Source organism: Raphanus sativus, chromosome 1 (genome assembly GCF_000801105.2).
Source record: "Raphanus sativus cultivar WK10039 chromosome 1, ASM80110v3, whole genome shotgun sequence".
Classification (NCBI taxonomy): Eukaryota; Viridiplantae; Streptophyta; class Magnoliopsida; order Brassicales; family Brassicaceae; genus Raphanus; species Raphanus sativus.
The window spans coordinates 12,025,159-12,045,924 of NC_079511.1; the positions used below are offsets into that span (position 1 = coordinate 12,025,159).

The window sequence follows — 20,766 nt, forward strand, 5'->3', positions numbered from 1 at the left end:
GATTCTAAAATAGTAGAATTAGGATGAATAGTAAAGTTAACAAATATTTAATAGCTGATGGTTGCTCTTATATCTTTGGGCATTCTCTGCCTCTCTCCAAAACTTTTTGGACGATCTATATATTTGTGGAAAGAAATATGCCAACTGTGGTTCAGAAAAAAACTTATGCCAACTTTAACTAGTGTCGCTCTTGCATCTTTCATATTTGTACAGCTTTATAGATCAAAGTATTTTAAGTGAAGCTTATTTTAAGTGAAGCTTTACAAAAAACTGTAATGCTTTTTGCGATGAACAAAATCAACATGATTCTTTTTAAACTCCGCGATTTCTAACTTAAAATCAATTGAAAATGAATAAATTACATCGTGTCACATATATATGTAAAGACCATGCTGTGAATTAAAGATCCACATATTTACTTTTCAGATAACAATAGAAAAAGTATGATAAGGAAACTTTTGAAAACATATAAGTTAATAAATAATTGATCTACACTAGCACAAACATATTGGCTGTTAATCGTTGATACGTACACATTATAAAAACCGTTGCCAGTAGTCAGTAGATATTAGATAACATCGATGCATAAAATTAATGAGAAGTGGTAGAGAGAGTATATGCAATATATTGTAGATTTATAAAGAAAGCCTAAATCAAAGGAATTGACGGAACATGCCTAATTGTATGGCATAGCGTATTTGAATGAAATTTGTTTAAGAGAAAATTATCATCTACTCCAACATTTCCCACGCATCTTCTTCTGTTCACATCTGTTTCCTCGTTACCATAAGACTTATTCATTAACCTAATCCATAGCTTCCATGTTATTTATATTTTCTTGACTGAATTAAGTTGATGCATGTTATTTTATGCTGTAATTTTTCATCATAAATTGTTAACTAGTCAATTGATCAATTTATAATTTATACACGTAACGATCTCTCATATGCACTTGGATCTGCATCACCAAGATGATAAATTTTATCATATAGTATATCCGAGAGATTTAACATCCTTCTCTCTCTTAATCTTGATTGCAATAAGTCAAACTTGAGATTACTTTAATTACAATGTGGAGTCCAAGTAACTATCGCACATAAAGAGGTCTCCTAATTAATTGATGAGCATATTATGCATATGAAATTTGAAGAGTTGTGTAATTCATAGCAGTGCTATCGCTCCCAAATGTTAAAAATAACTTGTAAGTGAATTAATGGAAGTAAACGAATTGTTAAACAAATTCCATAGCCGAATAATCTGTTTACTGAAGCTTATATATATATATATGCATGTGAGTTTATAAAGGGATCAACCCGTTCCTAAATAAAATCTAAGAACCAATAATAGCATCAGTTGAGTTTAATAAAGGACAAGTGAGTATATCTTTTGGCAGACATATGCAAATCTTGTGAATATCGTTGGATTAATAATTATTCAACGGATCATAAAGAAAGAGCTTGATTGGTGGACTAAACAACATATAAACAAATGTGATTATAGTAAAATAACATATAAAATATTAGGAAAGCCTGCACAGGTAATATTGACCAACAATAGCTTCATTCTAACTAGACAAGCCCATGTGTGTTGTAGGACCGCCCAAATATATTTTCCAATAAAATTTTCGTCATGTCCTAATTTATTATATAACCATTTCCTCTTCCTTCTCCTCATACCACTGAACCAACCTTCAAGAACAGAGAAGAAGCGATTTCCATCAATAAATAAATAAAAAGTCTCTCTTCATTTTTTTCATTGAACTCATCATTGCAACACAAACATAAGCTTTGTTTGTGTCTGCTTTCAGACAAAAAGAAAGAATGATACCAAGTTACGACCCAAATGATACAGAAGCTGGTCTCAAGCTTCTAGAGGATATAACCACAAATGCTGACGCAATTCAAGAACAAGTTCTCCACCAAATACTCTCTCAAAACTCTGGAACTCAATATCTCCAAGCATTTCTTGATGGAGAATCCGACAAGAATCAACAAAGTTTCAAGAACAAAGTCCCTGTGGTAAATTACGACGACATAAAGCCTTTCATTCAACGAATCGCAGATGGAGAATCCTCTGATATCGTCTCCTCTCAACCCATTACAGAGCTCCTCACTAGGTAAATATTGTTAATATATATATAGCTGATTTGTTTACAAAAAAAAATATATATATAGCTGATTAAAATTCGACCATATATTACAAAAAATATTTTCCTTACGTTTTAGTATATTTTGGGGTCTATATTGGGTGCAGCTCGGGGACTTCTGCAGGAAAGCCGAAGTTGATGCCTTCCACAGCTGAGGAACTTGAAAGGAAGACATTTTTCTACAGCATGCTTGTGCCTGTCATGAACAAGTAATAAATGTGTTACTATTATTTTATATTTTTGGCGTGAAAAGGAATAACTGAGTATTTATACGTTAATTTACATAATTTTTTTAAAAATACATCATACAAAGGTAAATAACTTTTATGATATCGTATATTTTTTAAACAGTATTGTAATCTGGCTAATGTATCGTAAATAATCAACCTTTTTCAATAATCCGTGGAAAATAATATAAACTAGATTTTGACCCGCCCTTAAAAAGGGCGGGTATATTTTTTGTTGAAAAAATTATTTATGTAATAAAAACTATGATTTTTGATAAATTATATATTTTAAAATTTTATGACTTATTTTTGTTATTTTAAATATGACTAAATATTTGAAGACTCTAGATAATTCTAATCAGTAATATGATTTTATTTATTGAACCCGAAGTTCAACTTATTTTACACTGATTTTTTTTAATTTAAATAAAATATTTTATATCTTCCACCCTCTCTGTATTGAAAAATTTATTTGTGCATTTCAAAATATTTTCTTTAATTTCATTAAATTTAGTTTATGTGATTTAGTTTTTATTTTCAATGAAACTATTTTTTAAAAGTTGAGATAATTCAGACCCGTATTATGATTTTGTTGATTTAATCATTTGTTATTTCAACTTGATTTTATTTTGAGGTTTCATTTATTAAATGCTTTCAAATAATTAATAACGTGAAAGATTTTCTAGAAAAATATGGCGTAAATATTTAAGAAACAAAAAATTTTAAAATGGTAAGAACTGAATTATTAAATACTATTTAATATAATTGCAAAATAATGACTTTTTATTGGTTGCAAATACTGACGGAAAAAGTACATACAATATTTGTAATGAATTGGAAAAGTTAAGACCATATTCATAAGAAGTATTATGCTTTAATAGTATAGATGCTCATGCCTAACTGATTTTATAAATTGATAAAAAGACTGTTTATTTTGTAAAATAATTATACTAAATGAAAAATTAAGTGACAATAAATGTAACACATTTCTATTTTTATTTAAGTTATTATTTTATTCATAAAAACATGGCTTTGAATAATTTTTTTTTGATTACGTTATTTTCCACCGGTTGAAACGAAAATAATTTTATTTATTGAACCCGCAGTTAAACTTATTTTACACTGATTTTTTTTAATTTAAATAAAATATTTTATATCTTCAACACTCTCTGTATTGAAAAAAATTATTTGTGCGTTTTAAAACATTTCCTATAATTTTATTAAATTTAGTTTATGTGTTTTAGTTATTATTACAAATTTAACTATTTTTAAGAAGTTGAGATAATCTAGACCCGTATTATGATTTTGTTGATTTAATCATTTGTTATTTCAACTTGATTTTATTTTAAAGTTTCATTTAATAAATGCTTTCAAATAATTAATAACGTGAAAGATTTTTGGAAAGTTTTGGCGTAAATATTTAAGAAACGATTTTTTTAAAAAATGGTAAGAACTGAATTATTAAATACTCTTTAATCTAATTGCAAAATAATGACTTTTTATTGGTTGCAAATACTGCAGGCGAAAAGGTTCATACAATATTGGTAATTAATTGGAAAAGTCAGGACCATATTCATAAGAAGTATTATGCTTTAATAGTATAGATGTTCATGCCTAACTGATTTTATAAACTGATAAAAGACTGTTTATTTAGTAAAATAATTATATTAAATGAAAAATTAAGTGACAATAAATGTAACATATTTTTATTTTTTTTATTTAAGTTATTATTTTATTCATAAAACATGGCTTTGAATAATGTTTTTGATTACGTTATTTTCCACCGTTGAAACTAAAATATTTTTTTTACTAAATCAAACATTTAACCATATATAAAACTTAGTTATTTACATTTTTGATTTTATAATTGGCACAAAATCTATATTGATTAACTAATAAATAAAAATATGCACTATTATTGTTATGGTAATATAATTAATGATGTGTATTAACGCTAAGGTAATATAATTAATAAAATTATTAAGCTAATAAAATATGGAAATACAATTAATGTAATACTACTATTCATGTTTCCAAACAACTTTCATTTAGAATACTATACTTGTTTCCAAACATCTTCAAAATGTACTTCAACTTTAATAATATAGATATATATAATTTTTCTTCTTTAGTCTTCTTTTTTACTTCAAATTTGTCTTCTTTAGTCAAACTAATAAAACAGTAAAAGAGAAATACTTTGTTAATTTATTGTGTTACATATATAACTGCAGATATGTAAATGGCTTAGATGAAGGTAAAGGAATGTATCTTCTATTCATAAAACCAGAGATCAAGACTCCTTCAGGTCTTATGGCTCGTCCTGTGTTGACTAGTTACTATAAAAGTCAACATTTCAGAAACAGACCATTCAACAAGTATAACGTCTATACTAGCCCTGACCAGACGATTCTCTGTCAAGACAGCAAGCAGAGCATGTACTGTCAGCTTCTTTGCGGTTTAGTCCAACGAGCTCATGTCCTAAGAGTTGGAGCCGTCTTTGCCTCTGCCTTTCTTCGAGCGGTCAAGTTCTTGGAAGATCATTACAAGGAGCTTTGCGCAGACATTAGAACCGGTACAGTAACTAACTGGATCACTGAACCAGCATGCAGAGACTCGGTTTTGTCGATCCTTCAAAGACCTAATCAAGAATTGGCTGATGAAATTGAGTCTGAGTGTGCTGAGAAGTCGTGGGAAGGAATCTTGAGGAGACTATGGCCTAAGGCCAAGTATGTTGAGGTGATTGTCACGGGTTCAATGGCTCAGTACATTCCAACACTCGAATTTTATAGCGGTGGTTTACCGTTGGTTTCAACCATGTATGCTTCCTCTGAGTGTTACTTTGGTATCAACCTTAACCCGTTGTGTGATCCTTCGGATGTTTCGTATACGCTTCTACCTAACATGGCCTACTTCGAGTTCTTGCCCGTCGATGACAAATCTCACGAAGAGATTCACTTTGCATCGCATTCTAACACCGACGATGATGATACCCTCAAGGAAGATCTTATTGTCGATCTTGTTAATGTTGAAGTTGACCGATACTACGAAATTGTCATTACTACGTTCACAGGTTAGTTAGTACATTGTTATACATGATCTGAGATGGGTTATAAAGATTTTTAAATTACTAAAGAATATATTTTTTTGACAATTTGGGGGCCATGAGATCTATTTATAATAACTTAAAAAAATTAGTGGCACCTTAAAAATTTTTAGGTCTAATCTTAGAAACTTGTTGCACAAGTAACGTATTGGTTCTGTTTTCTTGATAGGTTTATACAGATACAGAGTAGGAGATATTCTAAAAGTGACAGGTTTCTACAACAAAGCACCTCAGTTCCGTTTTGTGCAGCGAAGAAACGTTGTATTAAGCATCGATACCGACAAAACTAGCGAGGAAGATCTACTAAACGCAGTGACACAAGCTAAACTCAACCATCTTCAAAAACCTTCAAGCCTCTTGCTCACGGAGTACACTAGCTATGCGGATACGTCCTCGATCCCAGGGCATTACGTGCTCTTCTGGGAGCTAAAGCCACGTCACAATAACGAGCCACCAGAGCTAGAGGACAAGACAATGGAGTTATGTTGCTCTGAGGTTGAGGATTGTTTGGATTACGTGTACAGGAGATGCAGGAACAAAGATAAATCGATAGGGCCATTGGAGATAAGGGTTGTAAGTTTGGGGACTTTTGATTTGTTGATGGATTTTTGTGTCTCACAAGGATCTTCCGTAAATCAGTACAAGACTCCAAGATGTGTTAAATCTGGAGGAGCCCTTGAGATTCTTGACTCCAGAGTTATTGGGAGGTTCTTCAGTCAAAGAGTTCCTCGGTGGGAACCACTTGGTTTAGATTCTTAGCTTTTTTCAACTTTTTTTTTTAATATACAACTAAAGTCTTGATTTTAAGATTTTAAGTAAGATCTCGTTTATTAAGTTCCTAGTTGGTGTTTATTTAATTAAACGCTGATGCTCTTTTGTCTCTTTTGTAACAAACTTTCTGCAAAGTCCTCTCATTTTATGAATGGTGTCTCTCTTTTCTAATGATTTATTATTTCCCCTCTCTTAAGTTTCATTTCTTTTATTTTTCAAAGAAAAAAAAAGTTTCATTTCTTTTATGATGTTTTAAATAAAAATATGGATATTGATATGAAAAAATATATTTTACAGTACTAAAGTCGTACCAAACCTTTACATAAAGTCTAATCTTTGGGAGGGAGAGGGGGGAGAGGGAAGAAGTCTCGTCTTTTTTTATTCATCAACCTTTCATAAATTAACGATTACAAGTCGGAAACATAGACATTAGGGCGTACAAAAAAACAAATGTGATTGATGTAGTTGGTGCTATAAAAATGTTCGATGGTAAATGCAAAGATAGTTTGTTTAAATTACAAAGATAACAAATAAAAATGAAAAATCTCAATAATATAAAAGAAATTGACAATAGTTGTCATAGGAATTCAAATTACACTGAACATAAATGAACAAAATCTTTTCTTTTGTCAAACGAACAAAATCTAAAAAAGAAAGGGAAATGAAATGAAATAGCATTTCAAAAAAAAACTTTCGTAATTCTCTTTTAACAACATTTTACTTTTGTCAAAAAAAAGACATTTTACTTTTGTATTGATAACGATGAAAACTAAAATGAGGGAGATTGAAATAATTGGATAGAGAGGTGACGTATGGATGCACATGAAGATAGTGATGGCTTAATTTGCCAGCCAACTCACAGCCGCATCATTATTCATTGAGATCCACATTTCTTTCTTACATCATATATTTTTTGTTCATAATCTCAACTCTCTCGTCAACGGTTTCACCTTCTTTTCCCCTTTCTAAATCTTGAAAACAAGTTATATAAAGCATAGTGTTACAAAAAGAAAGTTATATAGAGCATTGTTGGTTGTACAGATAATAAGTTTTGAAGAAATAAAACCACAAAACGAGTTTTGTTAAAAAAAAACAACTGATTCAATATAAATTGATTTATTCAGAATAGTGGTTTTATATGTAAAACTTTCGGGCCAAATTTCTTTCATGTTGACATTAAAAATACTTGGATATGTTTTTAGCACAAAATAGGTTAAGTGTTATTAGTAAACCATGTGCTTCAATGTTCTAACAACAATAAAAGATGTGTGGTCTTATAAAATTCTTTATTCGAACAATTCACAACCAATAATTTGTTATTCTCAAAATTTAATATCTCAGCGAAATAATTAAATATGCAAACTATCTGACTGAGTTTCAAAAAAAAAAAAATATCTGACTACTTGGTAGGACTCTACTAGTTTAACCCATTACATCAAATGGCTTATTCGTTGTTGCTACCGAACATATATATTCGTAGCATTAGAAATTAGAAAAATACCATGTGATAGCAGTAAGCCAATAACATACTTTTTTGTTCCAAAATAACATATAAATGAAAATTTCATATATAATATTAATTAAAATTTAAAATAAATAAATTTTGTATTTAAGTTTGAGTTTAATGATTGAAGTGTCGGATTTGGTATTTAGGAGATAAAAGTTGAATATGTGTTTAGGATATAATATCATTTTACCTTTTAATTAATGTTTTTACTTTTTAATTAATGCTATTTTGAGGATTTTCGTTATATGCTATTTTCATAATTTAGTTTTATTTTGGAGGAAGTTGACAACATTTCAATTTAGTTTTATTTTGAAAGAAGCTCACAACATTTCAAATTTAAATTTACATTTGAAACATCAATTTGGGTAAAAAAAGATTTGCCAAAAACTGAGGTTAAAATACAAACAGTGAATCTGTTCATGATAGATTATGGTTAAGTATGTTGAGGGGAATGAGTGAGACGAGATCCAATCCAAGGAATAAGAATCGTGTTAACTGTCAAGTCACACAAGGAGTAGAAATAGTCTCAACACTTTCAGAAAATCAACTACAAGATGGAAGTCTAGTGATAAATGGATTTTGAATTGCTAAGAGCATCTCCAACCCATAACACTATTTTTGTGTCAAAACCACACTATTTTAGTGTAATTTTAGCACTAAAAAAGAGTTCTTCTCCAACTAAAACACCAAACTTCATACTAAAAATTATTTTATAATATTATATGTATTTATTTATCATTTTCATTTATTTATTTGTAAGTTTTACTAATAAAATAAGTGAATAGTGTTTTAGTGGAGTGAATAGTGTTTTAGTGTGGTGAATAGTGTCACACCAAATTTGGTGTGAAATTATAGTGTTGCACCCAAATAGTGTAATTTTTGCAGTTTTATTGGAGATGGTTTTGGTGTAAAAACTACACCAAAATAGTGTTTTCCAGTCCTATTGGAGATGGCCTAAGGCCAAGTGCAACGGGACGGGATAACGTTATAATAGCGTGTGATTCGACGTTTTCTCTTTCCAACTGAACGGTAAAAGGAACAGTAAATCTTTTTTTTTTCAAAACTGTTTTTTTTTGTCAAACTAAAACTATTTATTTAAATAATTGTCTACCTAAAATTGATTATATTTGATTTATATTACTATTTCATAAGTGGATCAGATAATATAATAAAAATATATAACAATGATTTATTATAAATGTTACATAATATATATTAATTTGAAATAGAAATATTTTTTTATTATATTTTTAATATTAGTTAATAGCTTTTAGTCATAAAATAATTTGTGTTTATAAAGAAAAAAAAAAAAGAAAAATATTTTTTTTTGAAAAAGGCATAAAACAAAACAAAACAAACAAAAAGATTTTTAATTAATAATAAATATAATAAAAAAATTATTTTAGTGTAAAATTTGATGTTGTGGTTGGAGAGTCAAAAAAAATTTGGTGCTGAAATTATACCAAAATAGTGTAATTTTGACATTAAAATAGTATTATGGGTTGGAGATGCCCTAAGTAATCTAAGTTCAAAAATAGCCCATTACATTTTATTTTGTGGTCATGCAAATATGAATACATCTTACAACTCATTTAAATATTTAGAGTGAAAATTTATCCGTGAGGCATACCACCCTTTTAGAGATTATGCTATGCTATAGATTTGGAATACACTCTACACGTCGCCGTATATATGTACGAAAAGGCTGTTTGTAAACCAGTATTCTTTTTTTTTTTTTTTTTTTTGAAACTGTTGTAAACCAGTAAACCAGTATTCTTCTTTTCACGATATGGTGTAATGCTCGGCCACGGCAGAGTACACGTTTACCAAATATGATATTAGATAGGATTGTTCGAGGAACAATCCTTAGGTTCACCCCTGGGGTGAACTTTTTAATTTCATCTCACATTTATTAACCAATCAAATCACTACGTAGGATTAATGACAAAAAATATTAAATTTATTTTAAAAAACCTAAAAAATCTTTTAAATGTCAATTTTAACAAAATTAATACCACAAACTAAACCTTAAATCCAAACCGTAACCCTAAACCCAAACCATATACTCTAAACCCTTAATCCAAACCCAAGTCCTAAACCCAAACCCTAAGCCCTAAACCCAAACTCTATATTCTAAAATTAAACGCTAAATTCTAAACCCAAACTATAAATTTTAAATCCAAGGGTTTGAGTTTAGGATTTATAGTTTGGTTTTAGGGTATAGAGTTTGATTTTAGGGTATAGAGTTTGAGTTTAGTGTCTGGGTTTAGGATATAGAATTTTATTTTAGGGTATAGAGTCTAGAGTTCAGGATATAGGATCTGAGTTTAGGGTTTAGGATTTAGGTTTAGGGTATAGAGTTTGGATTTATAGTTACGGTTTGGATTTAGAATTTAGTTTGCGGTATTAATTTTAAATTTTTAGCTTTTAAAAAATGTATTTAATATTTTCTGTCATTAATCCTACGTGACGATTTGATTGGTTAATAGATGTGAGGTGAATTTAAAAAGTTTACCCCATGAATGAACTTAAGTATTGTTCTTGTTTCAGCCTCGTCCCTCCACGGCATTTTGAGTTTAACACTAACAATTTTACTAATAACTTTGTGCCTATACAATGACATATAATTTTGTAAGATTATGTGGCTTTAGACAATTCCCACAAGGCCACAATCAAATCCCACTAGTTGCTATTGGCGTAGAGCATTGAACGGATTGCTTCTCTAAAGCGAGGTTTGTTTTCTTTATCGAATATGTATGTCAAACATAACTTAAAGCTATTTCTGCATGTGTCCATTTCATCGTTGAAATAGCCAATATAACACCAAAACTAACACACAATTAAACACCAAAGTACAAGTTATTAATCTAATATATACTTTAAACAAAAATGTAACATTAGTAAAAGTTAAGTTCAAAAAATACATAAGTAAAAGTTCTTGACAATGGTCTACGAAAGAGAATTTAATCTAATTAAAATAAATATGTTTGAACCGAATCGGTTACTCTAACTGAAAAAAAAACAAACACGAGAATCTCTTATCCGTAGCCAATGTTTGTTTGTAACTATCCGTATACATAAATTTTTGAATCCTAAAAAAAAAAAAACATGGATCGAACATCCATATCGAGTTGAAACAGGTAAATAATGTGTAACCTCTCATTCCAATTCATCACCAGAACTGGAAATGATGAATATATTTAATGCATGGTTAATGTAGGATGTGAGTAACCGACACGGCTTGTATCTAACGGATATGTGTTCTGGTTGGTATTTGAGTAAATAGGTAAAAGAGACAGATCAGTGACCCAAAGAATTAAAGCAAAAGAAAAAAGGGAACACACTTTACTGTTCACTTAAGAGAACACGATGAGTTTCCTCTCAACTGTCCTGTCATGTTGCTTTACGTATCGTATCGCCTTCCAGAGAAAGACACTGTCGTTTTCTTCTAGCTACCAACACAGACCCTTCTAACCCCATCTAATCATGTTTGTTTATTATATTTGATTAAACAAACTGTTTATTTTGAAGTAACTCTGGAAAATATATACATGTATTGTCAACTTAATGCATGCATTGATAAGCGAATCTATCCATAATAGTTTTTTTCGTTTAACATCTATCCATAATAGTTTTGATTAGACACAAAGAAAGTAAAAAAAAACGAGTAAAATAGTTTGTGAGATACCGACCTTACTCAGCTTGCACTCCTTGTCTCCTACCATACCTAGATGTTACGCATCTACAGTTGTCTATTTAGAATTAGTTCATAATGTTTACCTCCACATTCCTAACTCGTTTACAGAAAGAAAAAAGAAACATTTACAAGGTAACCAACACTATAGACAATAATTTGGGTATAGTTCACACCGCATATATAGAATCTTACAAATTAGTTTAAGAAGATGAATATGACGTGTTCTTTGGGAAGTGTGATAAATGCTTAATGAGGATCTTATAATTGTAAACAAGCAAAATAAATATAGTGTCATATTCATTAAAGAGCTGAATAACCAAATCCATAAAGAGTGACTAACCAAAACATCAGATCTATTATAGTTCCTAGAAATCAAAGAAAAGTGACTAAATATGAAAGTAGAAGATAAACCAGCGATGCCCAAGAAAGTTTTAAAAAGCTCTGTTGGTCCTCGTTTCCGGTAGATTACTCCGATGAGTACTTGAGAGTCTGAGTGTGTCCAGATGTGAGTGATGTTGAGAGACCCTTAAAAGTGATTTTACAAAGATAAAAAAGTTTTGGTAAGTGTTTTTGAGATCATACTAAGTTAGTGAGTTAGCGTATTAAACGACGAAAAACATAAGTTTGGATAGTGTAAATCTTTTAATAGCAAACTAGACCATTACCCGCACGACCGAGCGGGTATTTATTTTATTTTTATTATTTTGTTTATACTAAATGATACATTTTGAATAGTTAATTGTATTTTTTTGTCACGGATTGTATTACTTTGATTAGTTATTGTGTTAGGGTTAATAATTTATTGTCACGGATATTTGGTATTTATATGAATGGTACACAAATGGGTAGTTATTTGATTTTTTATACATTAATATATGGATGTTGATTCTCACATTTATTTTATTTATATAGTTTTGCGTATATATAGACATTTATAAGTAAAATTTAATAGAAAAAGCGAAAAGTAATAACTTTTATAATATACAAATTGTTATTGAGATTTGTATTAAAAATATACCAATCAAGAGTTTATCATCAAGCTTTCCTTTTGAAAGCTCTGAAAATCAGTTAGAGATAAGAAACTACTTTCATCACGGTGGTCAGAACCCTTGAAAACCGTTTTATCGGTAATATTCATCTTATACTGATGACTACATGGTTTATATTTTCCACCGGATTTGGAAACCTTAAAGTTCTCGATCACAAGCCACTCTCCAATCGGCAGGTTACGTTGTGTCCGAAACATTTGATCTCTTAGGCACGATCTATATATTTTACAACCCTGAAAACAATTTTTTTTATTACAAACTAAGTACATCTTGGGAATGACAATTAGCCGTATGAATTACTTGTTGTTTCATCAACTAAAACCATTTCAAGGGTTTCGTCAGCATATGGGAGGAGTTTGTTTCCACGAGTGTAACACCTTAATTTGCACACGCCAATTGTTTTTAAAAGGTTTGACCTTGGAAAGCAAAGAATTTTTTTGTTTGAAGACATGATTGTGTGGTACTGATGAAAGGTTATTGTGAATAAGGATGTGGGTGAGACAATATATATATAGAAGATATGAAACCTTAAGGAATTTGCACTCGAATTCTTTGTGTATCAAAAATATTCTGATTAGCTAGAATATTGGAAATAAGTTAATAGATGATGATATTATGTTTCCAAATTTCCAAAATCACTGAGTCAGTTATGGCTAGATTTTGTGTGTTTTAAATATTACAGTAAAAGTTGATTGGTCGGCAATCTAAAGAGGCAGTGATTTTATGCTAGAAAGTTTTTTTAATTAAATTTATTTTTGGTAAGTATATAAGGACAAATTTTCCAAATTAATGAGTTAATTTTGATAGATTTTGTGTTTTAAATATCGCAATAAATTTAGTTTGGTCCGCAAGTTAAGGGGCCAGTGATTTTATGGTAACAAATCTTTTCAAATTAACTATAGAGTTGCTGTGTATATAAAGCTAATATTTCGAAATGAATGAGTCAGTTTTTGATAGATTTTTTGTTTTAAATAATCACAGTAATTAAATTTAATCTTGATTGAACCGCAAGTTAAGAGATCATAAATATTCATATAACAAAATTTTATATATGTTGGCAAAATAATATAAAATTTGGAACGAAAATAATAAAAAATATTAATATTGTTGGAGCATAGAATTTGGTAATCTGTAGGGTTTTTTCATCTTGAATGCTAGGTTCGTTGATTCATCCACGATCAATCTAATTATTTCTTGATAGGATGCATCGAAATTACAACTTCCATTTATTTATTTTTACTTATGATCACAGGTTTGGCATGTAATGGGTTCAATAATTAATAAGACAAAGGTATAATAAGCCCAAAACAAACCTACGAATTTAATGTCATGTGATGGAATGGTTGACCGAAAATTTTGGGTGTAAAAATGGCAAGACATCATCCTTAATTATAGCTTTATTTATTACACCAATGACATAACATTGTAAATATAACGAAAAACTCAGGGCAATTTCAATTTTGTACTTCTCTTTTAATAGTATAGATTTATTACACCAATGGCATAACATTGTAAATATAATGAAAAACTCAGGGCAATTTTAATTTTGTACTTCTCTTTTAATAGTATAGATAGATAGATGTTAGAAAATAGCAAATATATAAAATTAATTAATATATGTTTGAATAATTAAAGCAAATGTGCGCTATAAATATCTCAAATATCTATTATTTCTTTATATCTTGTATTTACGTGTGTGATCAATGTAAATAGAGGTCAGAACAAGGCCACGAGTGTAAGAGCGAACAAAGAGGAAAAAAGGAAATTAAAACGTTAGGGGGGGAGACTAAGAAAAGAAAATGAAAAGAAGAGACAAAAGAGAAAGAGACCCACAAAAAGAAAGACACACGATTAGAGAGATGCAGCATTTGACACGAGACCTGCCTTTCTCGTCCGCACGCAATTTGGGGCTCGTCCTCATATTTTTTGTGGTGGGCTCTCTCTTTTAAACACTTGCTCTCCCTCAGTTTTGGTCGGATTCGCTTCATCTATCTCTCTCTTATCCAGCGATTTCTTGTCTCTATTTCCATTTGCAATGAAACAAATCCATCATGTTTTTGTAAACAACAAACAAATCCATCACTGATAAGAGATTTTACAAAGGTCATCTAACATAGATCATTTACTGGTCGTTTTTTGTTTCACTTTGGTTAATTTGTTAGTGAAAGTAGAAAAGGTCGTATGTGTTGTATTTTTTTTTTTTGATCAACTGTCGTATGTGTTATATATAGCTGTATACTAGTCACATTTTTGTCAAACTTAGGAATGTACACACTTTGGTCAAACTTAGACATGATGCATTTTGGGATAATTTGTAGTCATTATTACGAATAAATGTAAAAACGCCTAGAAGATTGCGACAGAAAGCAACAAGACTGAGAGAGAGAGAGAGTGTATGTGGCACCACATTATAGTAGTCTTAAGAGTGGACCATATTTAGTCTTACTCTGTACACAGCTTTTAACACCCCACTCGTGTGTCCTGTCTTTTAATCGCTTGTCTCCGAATCAATTTCAACGACAAAACCTTTGTTCCCTTCCCTAATTTCACGCTGTTTGTATAGCTAAACTTAACATCTCATTGTTTGGTATTTTCATTTCTTTAATCCGAAAACCCTAAAAAAATGGCAATCATTGTAGGCCATCATCAAAGTGCATTAATACATATGTCTGGACTACCAACATATATTAGTTTTATGGCACGATCATGCGGCTTAACTAAGATATGTCTCGACCATGGTCCTCTTCCTCCAATAGCATGGCCACCTCACTACCGCAGTGAAAATGCAAAGTTACAAGTATGGATATCGCGGTCGAAAGCTCATGGAAAGCCTGACACGGTTCTGACTGGATGGCAGGCTATATAGGTCCTATGTTTTGCAAAATCAGGATTGAACTCCGTTTAGGTCTTAAATACCCACTTTTCTTTCTTTGTAAATTGTAATTTTCGAGAAAGCCACGGCCGAATAGTGCCCGGGCGACCAAGAACAGGACCACCATACCACATCCTCAAAATCAAGGCTTAGTCAGGACCAGCCAATCAATGCCAGGTCAAAAAGGGCTGGCGAGGTTATCAGGCCCATAGAAATAGGCCCATGGACAGAATGACATATCTCAACAAAGGGACGACAAGACCTTAATATTGATAATGAAATAAAGGCCAAGTCAGAGTCCGACTGGGCTGGACAGGTCCATTACAACAGCCCATGTCAAGCAGGAAATCTATCAATGCTCATAAGATGTACACTGTTTATATTTTCTAATAAGTCTTACCCAGAGTTATCTTGCTTGAGTTTTGCAACTACAGCTTTTTTCTCATCTTCCGGAAGAGCCATGAACATGAAAACAGATTTATCCCCAATATCATCCTTCAACAGCCAACAAACCAGACCACAGATGATTAGTGATAAAGCATTATGATACTTGAAGGAGATTAGCTAGACCTCTTTTTTCGAAGCTTGTAATATTCAAATTTTTAGTGAACATTAATTGTACCTTAATAGGCTGAGTGAATTTCCTTCCAGCAAATACTACAAAGAGTGCCATCCATGTTCCTAGCAACACCAGTTTCGCCTCATCATTCATCAGGCCACTCTGCAAAATAAACGTACCAGATTATAAGCTAAGTTGGCCTTATAAATATTTCTTATTTCGTCTCAGACAGAACATGGCCTAACCAAGATTCAAGGATATGATAGTAAGGTATTTAAAACAGGAAAGATACTTTACCAAATGCCCGAGAAGCACTGAGGGTATGATGAATGTAAGAAGACCAGCTTCTAGCTTACCGTAACAGAGCCCTGCAGCAAATCAAGAACATTAGCATAACTACAAATATTAAACCTTATACATCGAGCATCATCCTCAACTACCTTCTTTGAAAACGAGCCCAGTGAGGGAAGCGAAAAGAGGACCAACAAACCAAACAGCAGTTGGATGATCAACGACATAATGAACCAAGCTATCACTGGCTGGTATAGCAAGGGCAGCGTAAGTGGCAAAGGAACCAACAACACCAAGTGCCCATAAAGCCTGAAGAGTCCTCTTGATCTCCGTTACATATATATGAATAAGAAACAGAGAAAGCCCCAAACCACCAGCACCAACAAGGTAGAACAAGTCCTGGTTTTGCTTGATTGTTTCACTCAGCCATGAGTTCTCCGGTAGAAAGGCTGCAGAAGAAGCGGCTACAAAGGAAGCAGCAGCAGTTACAAGTCCTGATCTGTACAGAACAACCTGAAGAGAAACAGAATTGGTCTTTAAAACTACCATAAAGGATTCAACTTGCCATGTTGCAATCATCAAATATTAAAGTCAAAGTTGAGAAGAACCGAACCTCTTTGACATCGGACTGTTCGACGGTCCAGGGACCGTAAACGCCTTTGTAAACGGTTCCTCCTTGAGAGCTGTTGCTCACTGCCCTGATACTAAGCTTTTCTTTTCTCAGCTTCACGATCGTTGTTAGATTCGCCGATGATTTGTTGAAATTAGGCGGTGGTGTTATGAGTGTGGTTGATAACAAACGCGAGGCCATAGTGTCTCAGCGAATTGATTATAGAAGAGACGGAACTCACTTCTGTCGTAAGTAAGTGCGCAGATTCATCAGATGACGCAGAAAACGTTGTCGTTTGGGCTGTGACGTGGCTCAGTTGTTCTGGACCGAAGTAGTATCTGTGGTTAATAATCGTTTCATCTACTACTTTAACTATACTGTGATAGATTGACCAAGCGTAACAAAAAGAATTTCGTCCATGATACATTTTCTTAGACGTCACAGATTCGATCTTCGTAAATCTCTCAATAGATCTCATGATTTACTTCTCTCTCAACAAAAATTTTTTTGTCCATGATATTCATTATGACATTCAAAATCGCCTTCGATTGAAAAATCAAAGAAACGCGGTTCAAATACCAAATGATGGAACGAAAAACAACGATAAACAACTTGAGGCATGCCAGCTCAACCAAAAAATTCTAGGAAATATTTGCCTGAATCAAAGCAATACAAGTATAGAAAATAATATTCTCCCAAAAACAAAAGCCTTTTTATTAATCAATTCAAGTCTAAATATAACTTTAGAATCTAAAAGACTATATATAAGAAAACCATAAAAACTTTAAAACATTAAAAATAATTATCTAAATAATTAATAAAGTAAATAATAAGAAATTTGGAATATTTTCAAATATTTATATGCATCATCTAATATGATTAACATATATATATGATAATTAATAGTTTTGAATAATAAATATTTGGTAATAATTTTTCTATCATTCATCAATTTTGTTTAATCTATATTATTAAAAACTTAAAAAAATATTATAGAATAAAAATAGATTTTTATATGTTATATTTTGAATTTTTAAAACGACTATAAACTAATAAAACTGTTAAAAGTATTACAATGAAAATTTTGTGAACAATTGTTTTACTTTTTGTTATAAAAAGATACAAATGATCATAAAAACATATAAAAACATATGAATATGAAGTATTATTTAAGATATATTCATATGATTATATTTTATTATATCGTTTAAATTAAACTATGTGAAATATAATTTTTATATTTTATATTTCACATAGTTTAATTTAAACATCAAATATTAAAACCCAAGATTGTATAACTTAGAAAGAGTATTTATGGTTTCAAATGAGTAAGTAAAAAAACATGTATCTCCAAATTTTGCATCTCTCTAGTTGCTCCATGTTCTCTCTATAAGTATTCACTAATTAAAGAAACAGTTATGTAGCCGGTGATTTTTATTTTACAAAGTTTCAAACTCACGGTTGATTTTCACTTCTGCTTTGTCGGACACTCGGCAATCTTTTGCTGTATTTTCCCTAAACTAAAATCAAGAGAGCTCTTCATGTTTCATCTATCTTTTTCAAATTTTAATTTCGGTTTTAATTAAGTTTTTATTCTAGACCGGATTTGTCCTTTGGAATCTATTTCTTGTTTCATGTCAGACACCGATTGTTGATGATTGGTTAACCTTTGCTTAAGGTTATGCTCAGAATCCTTTTAGAAGGAAATCGGTGAATCATATCTATAGGTTAAAGCTTCCAAATTGGAACGAAAATGAAGATGATGGATTTTTTTCAACGATGTTAGGGGAAATTCAGCAGAGTTTGGCATTCTATGAACGGTCCAACAAAGGATCGAAGTTTTTTTCGCTTAAGCAATCCCAAAATAAACAAGCAGAGGTAAGGTTTCCAAAACGTCAACATCCTCGAAAGATGAAAGAGTCATGTAGCGGGGGCAAATTAAAGAAGATGGAGGTACTGCAGAAAAGGATGAAAATTTTGTTGAAGGTTTCATCGGAATCTTGGCCGGAGAAAGAGTTGAAGAATCATCTGATTAACCAAAAATCTAAACGAAAATATATTGTTCATTTTTATTAGTTATTTTGTTCATCTTATCTTTTTTATAAAAGAATATGTTAGTTAAATCGTCATTTGGAAACATTTCAAAAAAAACCAAAACTTTATATTTTTTTTATCTTAACTTTTAGGAGGTGTAATCAATATATTATTTGAGATGTTTAAAACAATATGATTTTTAATGAGATTTATATGATTTTGGGTGAATTATGAAAGTTACTGTGGTTTTAGTCAGACTACTTCAAAATTTTATCTAAAATATAAGATTTTTTATTTTGATATTTTAAATAATAAATTCCATCAAAACATTTTCAAATCACTACAATTTCTTAAAAATACACTGGTTTAAACTCTTCTATTATTAGTAGATTTTAAAGTACATTTCAAATCACAAGTTCAACATACTATGTTTAAAGTATATTTTTAAAATAATGAATTTATTATTTTAATATAACCACTTTAAATACCACTTTCAATATATCCCTAAATATACGTTGATAATTTTTTTTTTATATGATAGCGTGGATAAAGTCACTTGAGAATAATAATACGCCCATTGTTGAATCTATGCTAGTATAGACCCGTTTAGCTCAAAAATGTATAGATATTTAGATTTTAATCGTGCGAGGACTTAGCCAAACTTTAAAAAAAATCCTCAATTTTTAAAGTTTTATCAAAGTATAAAAAGAAGAGAGCACTGACAACAATAATTAATGACCTTAGATTTTAAAATCAACTGAGCCATAACCAAACCTAAACGTAATTAAATTTAACTATTGTGGTGGGTTTGATTTCTTCAATTTTTTTTGAATGAACAATAACGTGACCACACATCAGATATTAAACTGATAAGAACATGTTATTACACTTGATCTTAGCCACAAGGCCGTGAAAGGTATAATTTTCATGGATCGCCTTCTTCTTATTTCATTTCCCTTGATTTGATTTCGGTACATATTACTCAAACATCAAACCTAAACTTGAGTTTATGCATTTATAAACCTATTCATATATATATGTCGTTTACTAGATGTCCTAATTAAGCTTTATCAACTGTTGACGTTCAAGTAACACTCTTAAACTCTTCTTTGTTGTAAAATCGATCGTACGTATAAACGAAATAATAATAGACGAAATATCATACGCTGCATCTGTAGTTTACTTTCTTTCGTTGATAAAGAGCATGCTCAAGTTCATGCTACTAATCATAAAAGCATTGCGATGGTCATATGAAAACGCCAAAATAAAATAAAGAAAACAAGAACAACTAGTTTTCTAAAGCAAAGTTTCTATCATATTTGTATAAATTGCTTCCTTTTTAGTCCTCGTGAAATCATGTAAATAATTAAATATCGAATAAAGCATGATGAAAATACATGAAAATAATCATTAGGATCGGAAGGCTTGCAATCATGAGTATTGCAAAGCATGTGATTAGCCCATCATTAGATCAAGTGGTACATACATTCATAAGACAACTCGATCTATTGGAACTAAATTCTAGATCTGAAATCTTAAACTCTAACTTCCATTTTCAACCAGTTAGATGATATACCATCTGTTAACCACGTTTTAGTCAAAGAAGGTAAATATAACCCAAAAACTTAGCCGGGAAACTCACCAGGGAGAAAAGAACAGTTTACGTTGGTGACCATCGCTTGTATGCAAGGTGGACTGGTTGTCATGATGAATTTAATTCAGTTTGATGGAATTATGATTTTACGTGTGTAGATGTAACACATCTATGATACTAAATAGTCTTAGTGCAAGTGATATGCATGTAGAACTGAAATCCCATAGTTACATAGAGAAAGATAATCCAATTTAGGATGCAAACCCAAAAAAAAAAGAACAGAAACGATTTAGGATGATAAGTTAA

General features: G+C 30.8%; 2 protein-coding genes and 1 pseudogene across 2 annotated transcripts; 1 reads left to right on the top strand and 2 right to left on the bottom strand.

Moving 5' to 3' along the window:
• Window positions 1-1,670: 1,670 nt before the first annotated feature.
• On the top strand, window positions 1,671-6,421 carry LOC108853590 (indole-3-acetic acid-amido synthetase GH3.17). The gene is made up of 4 exons (XM_057011217.1): window positions 1,671-2,116; window positions 2,254-2,355; window positions 4,605-5,443; window positions 5,646-6,421. The coding sequence occupies exons 1-4, from the start codon at window positions 1,821-1,823 to the stop codon at window positions 6,233-6,235; spliced, it is 1,827 nt and encodes a 608-aa protein (XP_056867197.1). The 5' UTR covers window positions 1,671-1,820; the 3' UTR covers window positions 6,236-6,421.
• A 9,200-nt stretch (window positions 6,422-15,621) lies between these two features.
• LOC108845504 (uncharacterized) lies at window positions 15,622-17,077 on the bottom strand. The gene is made up of 5 exons (XM_057011226.1): window positions 16,836-17,077; window positions 16,372-16,735; window positions 16,229-16,299; window positions 15,995-16,093; window positions 15,622-15,867 (listed from the first exon to the last, which is right to left on the bottom strand). The coding sequence occupies exons 1-5, from the start codon at window positions 17,031-17,033 to the stop codon at window positions 15,769-15,771; spliced, it is 831 nt and encodes a 276-aa protein (XP_056867206.1). The 5' UTR covers window positions 17,034-17,077; the 3' UTR covers window positions 15,622-15,768.
• Window positions 17,078-19,574: 2,497 nt separating this feature from the next.
• Window positions 19,575-19,786, bottom strand: LOC130497948 (U2 spliceosomal RNA; annotated as a pseudogene).
• Between the last annotated feature and the right edge of the window lie 980 nt (window positions 19,787-20,766).

Excerpts from the sequence above, each read along its gene's own strand:
- LOC108853590 (XM_057011217.1), top strand. The coding sequence starts at position 1,821 with ATGATACCAAGTTACGACCCAAATGATACAGAAGCTGGTCTCAAGCTT. Across the intron at positions 2,356-4,604 it reads CTTGTGCCTGTCATGAACAA|ATATGTAAATGGCTTAGATG; the intron begins GTAATAAATGTG and ends ATATAACTGCAG. Across the intron at positions 5,444-5,645 it reads TGTCATTACTACGTTCACAG|GTTTATACAGATACAGAGTA; the intron begins GTTAGTTAGTAC and ends TTTTCTTGATAG.
- LOC108845504 (XM_057011226.1), bottom strand. The coding sequence starts at position 17,033 with ATGGCCTCGCGTTTGTTATCAACCACACTCATAACACCACCGCCTAAT. Across the intron at positions 16,736-16,835 it reads AACAGTCCGATGTCAAAGAG|GTTGTTCTGTACAGATCAGG; the intron begins GTTCGGTTCTTC and ends GTTTCTCTTCAG. Across the intron at positions 15,868-15,994 it reads AATTCACTCAGCCTATTAAG|GATGATATTGGGGATAAATC; the intron begins GTACAATTAATG and ends TGGCTGTTGAAG.